Here is a 15,643-nt window from a genome sequence, read left to right on the forward strand (position 1 = left end):
ATTTATTGTGTTTTTAATGATTAAGCAGATTTCGTAATAATTCCATCTCAGTGATCTGGCGAACACTGTATTAATTTATTTTAAGATTTCCGATAAATTAAAATATAACTAAACCAATTTCAACTTGCCAGAACTAGACCATTCAATGGGACCACATGGCAGGCAACAACTTTCAAACAAAAATCGGTTCACCCAGTAAAGAGTTATGACTGTGTAAAAACAAAGTCGAATTGATAAGCTTCTCTGTTTTTAAATCAATTGGAAAAATGGCCTTAATAATTTATGTGTTCTATTATTTTGGATTGAAATTGAAGAATTGATCAAAAAAAAAATTTATCTCACACATTAATACTTTTATTTATTATTTACAGGTGATGCTATCCTTAAAGGGATTGGATCCAAAAGTCGATAGATATTTATGTCCTTTATAAAAACGAGACTGCTACCAATAGAAAAATATGTATGAATATTTATTTAAGTTTTATATTGAAAATGATGTCTATAAGCTCTTTTAAGGGTCTTTATCTCACAATAATAATATACGATTCATACTTATTTATGTTTTATACTGAGAATGATATCAAAATAAAAAATATATATTGTAAAGACATGTTTTATTCGTCAATATGCCTTTGTACAACTCCTTACTCACGCACACACGTCTACATACATCTGTACAATTATTGCGATACATACATTGTTTCTTGTTATCAATATACATTTTAGTTTGGCAGGAGAGAGCCGCAATGGATGGAGAGCATTCTGATTTTGTTTTTTTTTCGATATTGTTGGATAATGTTTAGTTAAAATAAAATATATTGTATTTAATAATTTGGTTGTTCTTGTATTACGCAGAACAATGCAAGTAACAAAATTATTTCTGATAATTTAAAAAAACCTGAATATATATCTATAATATGCAGACAATTTTTTTTTTTAATTTCATTGATCTGTTCTTAACAAACAGGCGAAAGTACCTTTATAATATCCCCATTTGACAGTTCAATCTTAAGTAGCAAAATATAAAATTGGTCTTGGAATATCACTACGCATACAACAAAATGCTCTTCAAACAACGCTTATCCACTTCAATACAATTGTTTTATTTTTATTTCCAAAAATTATCGACTGACAAAAATATGTCATCCCTAATGTATATGAGTTACAACCCTGTATAAATAAACATAATAAAATGTACTAAACACGCATTATCGAACTAAGAATATAAAATCATACAATATCTATTAAATAATTATGAAGTACAAAAATATAAAACAATACGAATAATAAAAAACATTTCAAATAGACCTATACGATTATTAGGAAATACCGTAAATGCGTTTCGGAATTACTTTTGTACATTTATAAGAAAGCACCATTAAATAAAAAGAAAAGTTTGATTTATTATATAAATAATGCCTATTTAAAGAAAAGTTTGATTTATTATATAAATAATGCCTATACAGGTCTAACATTTATAAAATACTAACGTTCAAGTTAAACAACAAATATATAATTATAATTGAAGTCCTATCATATTACGACATTGTGACAAAAATCGTGAAAACGTTACATTTAATGCTGTTTTTTCACTATCAGACACTAGAATAGTTTATTACTTCTTGAACATTGAAGCTTACGGTGTAGACCTGTATAGACATACCATAATAATGAACCGACACATTTTTCAAAACATATTCAATTGTTTCTTAAAGATAGAAACCACTTAATTGCACAATTATTGCCTGTCAATCCTCGATTAAGACAGATGAAATATATTCAAAACAATGTATCTATAATAAAAAAATCTGTAAATCTTTACATAGCATCCATAGCTGAACACCGTAGAAAACACTCCACTAGTACCTTATTTATAAATATACATAAATTTACAATAATAGAATTTGTATTTACACATTAAATATCTAGCCTAAATATATTACAGAGGAACAAAACTTGAACTAACACGCTACTGACCCCGGAGTAACCTATTTAGAGTTTTGCGTACACGCATCACTTCTGACGTTCAATAGACTATCGATGGTTAGTGTTTTTTGAGCTTTTTGCGCATCATCCTCCGTTTTGGGGGGGTAGAACGCGGAAATCGGATCGAAAGTGGGACAGGGGTCGGCTCTATCGGCTTCCCTGTTCCTGAAGAAGTCTTCTTGTTCTGGGACCTCGCTGGACGACGTCACGGCGTCTTCAGGAGCCTCCCGGTACCGCAGGTCGAGCCGCTGACTCGGCAGGTACGGGAAGCTGTAGGGCGTGGATCATGCTGCCGCTAGCTGACGCCACATCGTATGTCACATGGTCGCCATGTAGGGCCAGGAGAACGAACTGCCGGAGAGGAGCATGTCGCGGATCAGGGTCTCGATGGGCGTCTTACCGACTAGCCGGACGAAGAACAGTTGCTCTATGACTTGGGAGCTGACGGTCCTGAGGGAGGGCAGCCGCAGGAGCAGCTTCCCGAACCGAGTGGGCTGGTTCGGGTACTGACTTCTGCAATATTCTTCGAGAGCGCATTGGGATTTCTCTTGAAGGCTCTCTATGTGTGGCACGTCGGACAGCCCGCAGGCATCTGTAATAATCCAAAAACCTCTGTTAATAAAGTAAATACAATATTATATGGTTATCTGGGGTTTCAGTATTGTCGTCTTCACTTTGACTTTATGGGTATACCAATTCAAACTTAGCGATATTCACTCTTCAGTCCATAAAGTACTCATGAATAAAATACACATGTTTTAGATTCAAAAAGGTAGATGATATTGAAATATTCATAGTTTATTTCATGACTGATGAGTTAATGAAAACGCCCGTTGTTTTATTCTCGATGCGGAGTGGATGGAGTATATCGCTATATCGCTTAGATTACGTTAATCGTGTTATATTAACTACGTTATATAATTCTTTAAAGTGGCGCGAAATTAAGCGGATATTTATACGCTTATGGAAGCCTTCAGATAATATCATTACAATATATTAAAAGCTAAAAATATTAAGCCAATATTCTAAATTTAAATTTCTCAAGTCCCATTGCCCATTACGATCCAATGAAAATAAAAATGTATTGTACAGCGCCATTAAGCCGCAAAAAGGTCGATTATATGAATTTTCGGTACATTAAGTATTGTTTATTTGTGTTTGATATAACGGATATTATAAAAGACAATGTTATGCGAAACCTTTTAACTGTTTAACGTATAATGAAAACTGCAATTCATCAGTTGTTTACGTTTGCAATGTCTATGCTATATTCAAGGTTATTTATTGATTTTAAGCCTCTAGCCCAAAGAAAATCAGAAAATTAAATACTGTTTTTATATAATCAATTCGCAACGAAACATGCGAACAGCTAAATCATCAACCAGCATAAAACTATTAAATACCAGCTTCCCCACCTTTTTACATTATGTTATTTACATCATGAATTTCTACACAGCCTGTCCTCGTGTTTTTGTATTATACAGCTCTTACACATAGGTGGATAACATACAAGAGGTAGTAAAGTATTGTTATAGCAGCCTAATGAGTTATTAGCAGTTACGTGTCAATTTAACAGAGTAGCTAGCACCTTCGTAAATGTCGTTATTCTTGCTTAATTTGTAATAGAGAAAACAACGCAGCGACATGTTTGATTGTTGTGGAAGCCATAAAGGTTTATTACACAAACGCATAAACATATCGTTAGATGCTAAATGATGTTATGGTTATGATAAATTACTGTTTGTGATTTCTAGTTGCTATTAAATTACTACATGACAGCGTGGTGTTAAAATCAATGTGTTTTATGAGAACTTCGATTAAACATCAACAAATGAAATAGGTATTTACGCATACGCCTGTCAATAAAATGAGAGCAATTTTCTCGCTAAAAATAAATGAAGTCAGTCATTTCATCTATCGTAAAACAGAAGCCGAGCTAAAAGCAATTCCCTTACAGAACATTTGAACGCGTGAAATACATTTCGCATGATTTATTAATACCTTAACGATTCAAAAATATCTCAAGGAAATGCGAATCAACATTAATCCTTTCCGTTATTCAGCCCCCGAAATAAAAACGTATAAAGATAATAACCCGTGAACGGTCGCAGACCGTCTTAATGCGATTACGACCCCAGCGCGGTACATTTGGCCGACGTACCTAGTGGATGAAACATTAATATTTTTTATTGTTACACAGAAGGAAGAAATGACGCGGTAAACAAAGGGGTCATTAGGATAGCGAGCAGATGTCTACTTGAGTGCGTCGTTGATGAGAATTGCTCTGGAATGTGATTGCTGTGTGTGATGGCCGTTTCGCGAGGTTGTGTTGGGACGTCACGTAGCAGCGGAGACGTTTATCAAACATTTGTCACTTATAATCAATGCAGCTCATCCTACTAATATCATAAATGCGAAAGTTTGTAAGGATGTGTGTGTGTTTGTTGCTCTTTTACGCAAAAAATACAGAACCGATTGCAATGAAATTTGGTACGTAGATAGGTGGACAACACTGGAATAACATAAAGGCTACTTTTTATCCAGATATTCCTACGGGATACGGACTTACGCGGGTGAAACCGCGGGGCGCATCTAGAATTTCCTAAAGATTAAACTTACTACGAATAATTGGAAAAGTACGGAATGATGTATGTAAATAAACAAAAAATATTACTTTATATGAAAGATCGTTTATTTTAATGCTCTGTTAAAAAACTGTAAACTTCGTAATTGTAACATCTAATTGAAATTAATGTTTTTTGTACGTTAATATACATGCGCATAGTGACCATTATAAAAATTAAAACTGACAGTACAGTTGCTAGGTGTTATTAAAAAATTAACCCACTTGAGAAGAGTATTTCGACACGAATATTAATTACGGTACTAGGCCATCTGCTCTCCTTGATAGGATGATTTGATAAATGGATTGTGCTATGATGCATGCTTACATTGTAATAAGGCCAATCTTTATAGTATTTTGTGTGATATTATTGGTAAGTAGGATAGTATATAGCCATTGATGAAATAAACAAATCAATTCCAATCATTCTAAATATCGATATTGTTATATGTTAGTGAGTTCATTAATCACTTCACTTGAGATAAATAAATAGTCGGGATAAATTCTTAACATAAAGGAAAGTGTACCGTCGGATTGGTATACTAAGAGGGACAATTCCGAGCTCGTTTTTCTCCCTTTCCCTCGCTTTTCCCTCATAGTGACAATCAAGGTAATTTGAAAATTAACATTTATGATTGGAATAGTCACGTCACAATTAAGCTGTCCTAGATTTTTATAACTAGATGACCGCTATCAATTTTAATTCCTGTCCCGCCTCCTTGGTGGGTGACGTAAGGCCAATTGAACTAACTTCCATTAATTGTTCGTTCACAGCGACAGATGTCCGTGATAAAACGTTATAATTGATGCGTATTACGCAGTTGAACTTACAATACCACGCGAGGAAGCGGAGACTTGGCTGTAATCGAAACGTTCATTTGGGGACAAGTGAGAAATGTCATGAATGAAGATTAAAAATCTACATAATGTGAAGTAGTAAGACGTAAAACGCGGCTAAGGCTTTAGTAATACTGTACAATATACAAGATACTAGGTAATACAAGTGTTGTTATTAAAATCAAAAGGGTACCTCTTAAACATGAACCTTTAAATAAAATTTGAGATAAGATTGCCGTTAAAGGAAATATTTAAAAGTATATTCGATTTTCAAATACGTAAATGAAAATTCCATAGAACAAGCGATGCTTAATGAGTGTTACATCACGAATATAAGTCAGTAATTATCTTCCAAGGAAGTAATGAAAAGGTGTACGACAAATAATCCTGATCTTTGGTCACAAAGATCACGAGGAGACATCCCAATAGCAATTAACCCAGCGTTCGTCATTGTAACAATGTAATATAGTTTAATTGATACGACCCAGCGGTTGTTCGGTAAACATGGGCTCCGATGACCCCGCGATGCGCGAGACGGGTTGAATGAAATTCGTTTCATTCATTTAATGTTTTCTGTGAACTTATTGCGCAAGAGTTTTTAATATTTTATTAATTCTCAATTCATACGAGTTCAATTATTACATATTGTATATAATAATTAAGTGGTTATGTTCCGATTAATTTATGTGTAATTATATTTAAATACATAGTTTAAACACATTCCAACGTTAAAATATTAAAGGAATCCCTTTTAACACTTAATTACGTCTCGGAAACCAATTTCGTTGATAACATAAATGGTCACTTTTAATAATGAAGTGTGGGATAAATTATGTTTACTAAGAAATAAAAATAGCAGTAGAATACTATTTAATTTATCTACTATTTTAAACTGTAAGCAAGCTATGCAACTAAAAATAAGATTCCTTGGTTGGCACTGAAAATGCCACGTAATGTCAGGAAGAGGCCAATGTTTAGCATAAAGAAGTATTGTTATATACGTAATAACTAATAAGATGTACTGTGATTATTTCGCGTGTTGCTAAAAATTCAGCATTGCGTATCTTTATTGCAAAATATTTATAAGATGTTCGTCGTTGACTATGCTGCGATATTATAGTTCTGATAAAATGCATGACGTCAGCATTCGATATCAGATAGTTTTATAATGAATCAGTTAGGTTGGGGTAACATAGCTTAAATAGTATTGATGGTAGTGTCAACAGATTTGACCCGTTAAATCAATGTTCCATTGCAGTAATGAATGCCTATGCCGTATGCGTGCGCGCGTGGCGCCGCATTGACGGTTACTAAAGGAGGCATTTGATTTTTTTCGAATTTCAAATTTGGAATGACGTCATAATTGGCGTTTATCTGTGAGTAATTAAAAGTAATTCATGATGACACCTCCATTCTGCTTTCTCTTCATACTGTATTCTGACTTAAACAAAAGTTCTGAAGTCTTTCGTAACTTTATACGTAAAATTTACTCGTTTCGCAATTGTTAAATGACAAAAAATGTAATGAACTTCATTCAGCAATTTTTAAAAGAAAAAAAAAAGAATATTTAGTACTTAGTAGCTGCTTTTGATTCCCCTTAAGCATACCAAATATTACAGCTATATAGCTCTCTCTTTTCTTGACTTGCCTAAAATGTTCCAGATTACTTATAAAAATGACGTTATTTAAATAATCGCACTCTACCAATATGTATGACACATGAAAGGAATAAATAAATTTACAATTAATATGATTGTTCCTACACGATGCGTATTTACAACTTTCCTGAACCATATTACAATACTAAATACTTTTCTGCTACTATATTATTTTTTAAACAAACCTGAATCTTGAAGCCGCTCATCATTTGACATCAACAAGTAACAATTCACCCCCAAACACTATCGAAGACTATTGAATTGATTTCCCCATGTCATTAACCGTGACGTATCATCTCATTACGAACTATTAAACCATTGAAAGGGTGATCGGAATCATTCGAAGCCCGCATATATGCCTCCATTCATAGGACATGTATTTAATTTATATAAAATATAATAATTGTCACTTATTAAATGGTGTATGCGGGTGTTGATTCGGGGTTTTATATGCTTTAGTTTAACGCAAAGGATTGTGGAATTATAGTTAGGTTTTAAAGGACTTTTAGATGTGTTATCATTGATAGGAATCAGCTATTGATTGATGTTATGGTTTAAAAAAATAGTGTTTTGCTTATCCGTATTATAGACAAAGTTTAGAGAAAGACAAACATATATTATTCGTGATTACATATAACTATCAATCACGCTTAAAACTTTATGTATGTGGATTTCTCTCAAATAATACCTAAATTGATGGGATTAAACATATTCTTTACCCACAAGTAAAATACTAAGCTAATCTCTATAGGTACAAGGCCATGATCGTTTATCAGTAGTAAGTACCAAGTATTTGGGACTCGTCGATTTCGTAACATAAATCACTGATCTCATCACACACAGATAATAACAAATAGCATAAACAAGAGTCCATAAAGATACAAAAGGTTGTAGGCGTACAGCAGATGTTTGCGTAGTTGGATCATAGAGAATAGAGCATTACCGTACAATAGTCTGTGGACATAATGGAACTTTTTTCGACCGAATCTTATTATAACTGACGCGTAAATATTCGAGATTTGAAAATATAAGTTTATACAGGGGTGTTACGAAGTTTTTAATTGTGACGTTTTAAATTAAATAATGCAATAGATGTTTGCTCTTTAATGTACGTGTGCTATTGATAATACATTTATCTATAATGCAGGAAGTTTATGACGTTAAGCTGAGTCAGAGCGACTTTTTATTTTAAAATCTCAATATTACCCAATTACATTCCAACTGTTATAAGCATAAAATTCATAAATTAGGTCGAATCTGTTCTTCGCCAGGGGAGCACCCAAACTTACGATAATACACAATTTAGAACACCATGTACCGTCCCGGTTACCAACAATGGCGCCTTTTCTGTAAAATAATCTCGTAAGGAGATCGGAAATGGCGAAACAAATTTAGCACCCACAATGGTCCCCGGTGTTTGTCACCGCGATTCCAATCTACACCCTTCGCTTATCGAGATCTGAGATGTTTACTCATGTTCGTGTGCTTTACATTTGGGCAGTACGCGTTTTCTATTGTTCAAACTTTAAGACGTAGTTCAATGTTATAACTGATTTCAATGGTTTTACGATTAAACACAGAATCGCAGTACCACAGATAACATAATACCATACTAGACAGTTCTAAGTAATTCATTCCCGCCATAACTTCGCACAGATCTAAACCTATAAATATAAATTATCTGTGACAACATTGAAAAATAATAAATTTGAACGGAATTCGAAAATAGAATGAATAGCCTCAAATTGCATCCCATAAACACGTGTTTACAAAAAGCGGAGCGATTCATAAAAAAATTTGATACGAAAATGCTGAATGTGTCAACGAACGTTAAGACCAAGGACGCAGGACCTACTTTTGTTTGACATTTGACATTGACAGTTGCAAAGGTACGTTCTAATGGTCCCAAATAGCATTAAATGGCGCGAAAAGGAAAAAAAAGATGGCATCTGTATTGTGTAGCGAAATTTTTAAATAAACACCTTTTGAGTGGGCGGGCGCACGAATATTTGTAAATAGGTTTTGTTAGCATAATGGTTTTTTGTGATCTGACCGCGGGTCTTCGGGTGTTAACGTCAGAAATGACACGTGCCTACAGGTTTTTTTTGTAAACCGCCATCGGATATTGATTTATTTGGATAAAAGCCAAAATTGCAGCTTCACAATTATTATAGACGTGTTTTTTATTGTCCATTTAATTGATAAGACATTAAAAATAGAGAATGTATAAAATTGTTATTTATTTCTAGACGTTTAAACTACATTTAATTTTTGCAGGTTTTTAAGTTTTTGGCGCTGGTATTTCGAATTTCGATATAATCCAATCATAAGTTAGAAGCGTGTTCACAAGCACGACACGTATCCGATCCGATCGCGACATAAACAACACGGCGGGTGGCGACTGTCGTATGTTTATGGCCTCACCCGCGGCTCGCTACCGTCTTAACATCTTAATCATGTAAAAAACCGCAAAATTAATGCAACAACGTTTCGTACATTTGATATATGATGTATCTACCTAATATCCAGTAAATTGTCAGACAAGACTGTGTCTCAAATATATAGAATATTTTGATACTTATATACTATTTGTTTGAGTTTAAAAGTAAATGTAAATTGTATTAAAAATACTATATGTGTTTTAATAAATTAAAATTGGGTTGAAAATGTTTTATTTTAGGTTTTTCATATCATCAAGGTAATTCTAAATTAATATATTCAAACAACGTTTTTAATTAGTTGAAAGATCCAGTGATCATTATTAAAAAGCAACCAAACACAAGAGTCGTGTCAAACAATCGTTTTATCGCACAAAAGGACAACGTTCGAAGTAGGTCAGAGTGTCGGCGAGCGGTGTCAATTGTGTCAACCGGTGTCAGACGTGTCAGACGTGTCAGACGTGTCAGCGGTGGCAGATAGTGTCCAGAGTTCAGGTGCGGCTTCTGTATCTGATCTAAACTGATGCCTAGAACTGTGTTGTGCGATAGCGCTCGTGTAGTTCCTTATTGATGTATGGACAATCGATTTAGGTTCTCCAGTATTATAACAAGGTGTCATAGTGGCGTAATTTTTATTTTTCGATGCTGTTTTTCTCGATTCTATTTTTAACACAAATTGGGAGAGGTTGTGGTTACTTTTTTATGTCATAGCGGGCAACTGAGCTACGTATTTTTGTCGAATGTTACTACGATTCTACAAGCGGCGAACTGAATAAGTATTAGTAGTTAGTGTATTATGAATTTTAATAAGTAAAATAGTTTTATTTAGGATAGTGTTTTTATTATGTTAAATTACCTACATATTGAACCATAAGTACTAGTTCAGTTATTATTAATTTTTACATTATATCTACATCTCATATTTTTAAATTAAAAAGGGTTTTCCTCACAGACTGTCCGTATAAAACAAATAACTGAATAGAGTCGCGCCTCGTATATCTCGGCACAATCTTCTCTCATAATTAACGAATAAGAACGAAATAATCTAACACATAAACAAGCACTTAGCACTTAAATAGGTGTCTAATCTGCGCTAGTGCTATCGGGGCCTAAGTAAATCTGTGGTCGCATGGCAACACTGAGAAAATATAGTTTTCTAAGGCGCAGTTTGCGCTAGCGACTTCTACTGTTAATAAAATATTGTTTAAGGTATAAAAAGAATGGATTAAATAAAATACTTAAATTCATAAAGGGTCTTGAAAAACGTTAAGAATAACGTAAATGTTTTCTGATAAATTATATTGATTTAACAAATGAAAGCTTATACAAGTCATAGTAGTCGATCATTGAAAAGGAGTTAGTATAAATTTAATCAATTTAATAAGTAATAAGCAATGGTAGCTCAGTGGTCAGGACTGCGGACTTCAAAATCGATAAGTCGGGGTTCGAGACCGGGCGAGCGCGCAGGAAATAAATTGATTTTTCAATTTATCTGCGCATGTAGATAACATCACCACTGCTTAAACGGTGAAGAAAAACATCGTGAGGAAACCGGCATGTCCAAGAATTAAAAGTTCGACGGCATGTGACATCTGCCAACCCGCACTTGGCCAGCGTGGTGGATTATGGCCTGAACCCTCATAGGAGGCCTGTGTCCCAGCAGTGGGAATATATATGGGCTGATGTTGATGATGATAAATTTAATCAAATTTTTATGACAAAACAATTTCTATCGTCCATCTGTCTTCTTAGAGCGAAATATTATTAAAAGATTTAATTTGTTTATACATTATAATACAAATATGTTTGAGGAAGAGAAGTCACGTCGTCCTATGCGATTGCGCCTTACCAACCTATCAAAATCTCATAAACTAAGGGTGTTTTAACGAACGCAGCTGATATCATTAATATCTTCGCTTTAAAGCCCGTTAAAGAGCATGAATTTATAAAATATCGACTCTACAACTTTCAATCTAGAGTCGAAAATCGGGCTGAGGCAATATCGACGTAAAACTTTAAACTCATAGAAGTTTAGTTGATATTTAGTTTTTCCTTTAGCACATATCATGTTAACGTTATTTTATGTTTATAAATTCCATACAATAGATTGGTTAATAGGAAAATCTACTTAATAACTGAGTAATGTGTTTAAATTAGGTTGTTTTTATTTCACCTAGCTATTTGGTAAAGTTAGTTTATGTTTTCAGCAATGTTTGAGCTGCGTCATCTTTAATAAGGAAATCAAAATAATGCAAACAACTATTATCAAAATGACTATCTATCTTATACCTTTAAACGAGCAATTCTTGTATATATATATATATATATATATATATATAATTGGGATCTCGGAATCGGCTCCAACGATTTTCATGAAATTTAGTATATAGGGGTTTTCGAGGGCGATAAATCGATCTAGCTAGGAATTTTTTTTAGAAAATGTCATATTCGTGTTTTATTCGTGTTTTTTTTTCCCTGACATCTATTGGTGAATAGTAATACTATTTTGCTTCGTAGATAGCTGGACAACTGAAATAATGTCATATTCGTGTGTTTTTTTTCCTGACATCTATTGGTGAGTAATAATACTATTTTGCTTCGTAGATAGCTGGACAACTGAAATAACACAGGCACTTTTTATACCGATATTCCTACGGGATACGGACTTACGCGGTTTCAACCGCGGGTCACAGCTAGTAGGTATATTAAACTGCAAAACAGATATCATTATTTTCGGAGCACATGTACCTTCACAATACGTTTAAAACAATAAGACATCTTAGTTTTAATCTCGCGTGAGCCTTGAGCGGTTTTCTGACGAATGAACACATCACTAGCTAGGGCATTGAGTGACGTACCTCGAGCCAGCAAATATAGGTTTTAAAATATGCCGAAAATATTGTCACGTATAAAGTATGGAAGATTTAATTAAATTGTGTTGTAAACGATTTTTTTGACAGTTTTCCACGAGTCTTTAGCAGCGTGTGAATTGACTTTCTATTTTTGACTAAATTTAGTAATTAGAAATAAAATATTAATGGTATTTATGAGTATATTAACTATTCTAACAAAGACAATTCCTGTAAAATAGGTACCTAATAGAATCTTTACTTATTTAAGAGGAAACTAAACCTATATTAATTCAATTATGATAGAAATCATCCGATAAACCTGTCTGTCATACATTAACCATCGCACAATCAAAGGAACCATTATACGGTGAAGTATAAAAAGTGAAAATCGTTAAAGACACGGCAAACAAAAGGGGCACTTTGCACTCTGACTCCCATTATATCGGGTTTAATCACGTGCGATGGCGTCGGGCCAGATATTGCCGGCTTGACACCGATGACAGCACTCCATGTATTGTCCTAACTGCTGATGAGCAGGTTTCAGAGATTCCACGCGGTCAAGTGTGTTTGCCGTTTCACGCTCGCGCCTAATCGTCGAAGACCTTCGTGAGGTGGAGGTTTTTCGCTTTTGTGTTTCGCAAATTGATGTTTTGAATGTATGACGGAATGTTGAATTGAATTCATTAATTTGTGTTTCGTTTATGTTCTTTGGGAATAGGTATATTAAAGTTTAAACAAGTACTCGAAACTCGATGTAACATTGCCCATGTTTCATTTTGTGCTGGCGCTGGTTAAAGTTTCGATCTCGAGTTAGTTAGTCAATAATAACTGTATTTCAGATTTAAGAATAGTTTATATATAATGTAAATACTTATGTTACATTGCTAAAACGCATGCCAGCAGAGGCAGCTTTTGGTGGAATGTTTGTAATGTTTAAAATTATATTAGAAATTAAAATAAATGCTAAGATTTGAGTTGATCGCGTTATGAGTGTCGGTCAAGCGAATGTTAAATGTATGATTTACATAAAAATACGACGAACTGTTTATGAATTGGATTAACATTCTTTCAAGTTTTCTCTTTGACCCGAGAACATTAAATAACATATTTATTGAAGAAATTATTATTAATGTTGTTTGCTTGCAAATAAAAAGATTTTTCTAAAATTTTCTAAATCATGTGTAAAAAAATTACCATGATTTATTCATATTTTATTTACTCGTACCGCAGTGTAGGGTTAGGTCTTTTTTGCTGCAAAATTAACGTCCATCAACCCTAAAACGCGGGTGCACAATGCCCAGTGAACGGACGGAGTGAAAAAAATTCAGATCAAAAGCCACGCAGGATCGGCCAGCCATTGTCGACTCGTGATATATGCACGGATTTGAAAGGTTTTTCTCTCTTTGTTCCTATACATTGTATGTGTGTGCTATACGAGTGAACTCGTCTTGATGCTTTCAAAATAGATGGTTTGAACTTCATTTTAAATATCTAAGCATTAATACAGCGATGTTGTAGCAACAAGCAATAAGCAATTAGCGATAGCTTTGTTGTTCTATTAAAACATTGAAAGAAAAAATTGGATGGTTAATGATGTTGGCCGAATTGTTTCTTTTTAGCTGGTTTGTTTGTAGGATTTGAATTGAATCAAAAGTCCTAAGATTATATTGACATGGATTTGTGCAGTATCAATTATATCTTTATATATATTATCGTGTGACAATATTAGTTATCATACGCTTATGAAAAATCGGACCGTACAGACATCGAATAGGTCTGAGGATCGGCTAACATATATTTTACATATCCTCTAAATATACAAGAGTAATGCAGAACAGCGTTCACCGGCGAAGCTAGTATTTTTCTAACTTGATTATTATTTCATACACATTGTATAGAAAAAAAATCACCAATTAACGTCCACTGCATTAGCAAAACATTGAATTTTTAATAACCTATTAAACCTCTAATCCCATATAAATTGATAATAATCGATAATCATGGGGGGAGGACAATGAAGACCAAGGGCTCGAACAGTGCTTTGTGACGTGTAACACTAGACCCTTTGCTTCACCCTCATTATGGCTGATGAAGTTTTATCAAATTAATAAATCAAATCTCTCGGCTTTTTCAATGTATTCTCTTTTTAATAAAGCGTGTTATTGGAACTGGTGGGATTGTTGGTAATTTGAGTATGTGGAATTAAGTTAATCTATTTTTTAAAGATTCGTCTTTCGAGGAACGATTGGGTTGTTCAGAATATTGAAAGTTAGATATACACATATTATCAGGGACGACACACTAATGAAAGAAATTATATAAATCAAAGGCAACAAATAGATGAGGAATATATATAATTATAAAATGACACAACAGAGAAAATAGTTCGAAGTATAAAGACCAACAACGAAAACAAATAAATAGCGATTTTTATTGATTTCAACATCAACGGACATTAATTAATATATACTTTTTAAATTATGGAACACACTAAAAATCTGCGGAGACACACTACTACAGAGAATTGAATCAACCAACATTTGACAAAGCAAATCCGTGTTTCAGATAAAGCGAGAAATTGCTAATAGAAAGACATAAATCGGGAGGAATCGGGAGCCGTGAAAAAAAGTATAAAAGATTCCCTGCAGTGGGTGAGGACGCCATACTCAGCAGTAAAGCGATGGAAACCTAATTTGACGGATCGATTAACACAAACGCTTATAGGATTGGATTTGGGCTATATCTGTAACAGAGTAACGTGGAATATTAACACTTATATACAATCTACACTAATGTTGTAACGAGGAAGGAATTTTTGTACGTTTGTAACGTTTTCAAGCAAAAACCATTGAACCGATTTTATGAATTATTTTATCATTGGAAAGCTGCTATTTCGCTGAGTTATATAGGCTATATATGTACGGGCGAAGTCGGGGCGAACAGATAGTAAATAATATAGAATTAAGATTAAGGTCGTTTTCAAAGTGTATGAATTTTTAACATAATTCATTTGTTTTTTGCAAAATGGTTTTGTTAATTTTTTTACATTATGAAATAGGCTGGTAATAACTCCCACATTTTAGATTCAAACAACAACTATAAATCTTAATTTTCTCTGTATATTTGCTGTAAAAGAGAGAACTTGCTTGCTTTTTATTCATGAAGTATTAATATAGTTCGGCCGTTCAAAGAATGCGTTCCTGACACATCGCGAATGAACTGACGACGTAACTTTGTAATGGCGTTGCA

The 15,643-nt window shown here is 33.7% G+C and overlaps 1 protein-coding gene across 1 annotated transcript in view; it reads right to left on the minus strand.

Moving 5' to 3' along the window:
- Positions 1-1,491: 1,491 nt before the first annotated feature.
- LOC119839803 (COUP transcription factor 2) overlaps positions 1,492-15,643 on the minus strand; it is an 81,224-nt gene continuing 67,072 nt past the window's right edge. Inside the window, exon 4 of the mRNA XM_038366244.1 lies at positions 1,492-2,578. Within this exon, the coding sequence (XP_038222172.1) occupies positions 2,304-2,578 (275 nt within the window). The 3' untranslated portion in view covers positions 1,492-2,303. The remainder of the gene's footprint in view (positions 2,579-15,643) is intronic.

Source organism: Zerene cesonia, chromosome 4 (genome assembly GCF_012273895.1).
Source record: "Zerene cesonia ecotype Mississippi chromosome 4, Zerene_cesonia_1.1, whole genome shotgun sequence".
NCBI classification, from domain to species: domain Eukaryota; kingdom Metazoa; phylum Arthropoda; class Insecta; order Lepidoptera; family Pieridae; genus Zerene; species Zerene cesonia.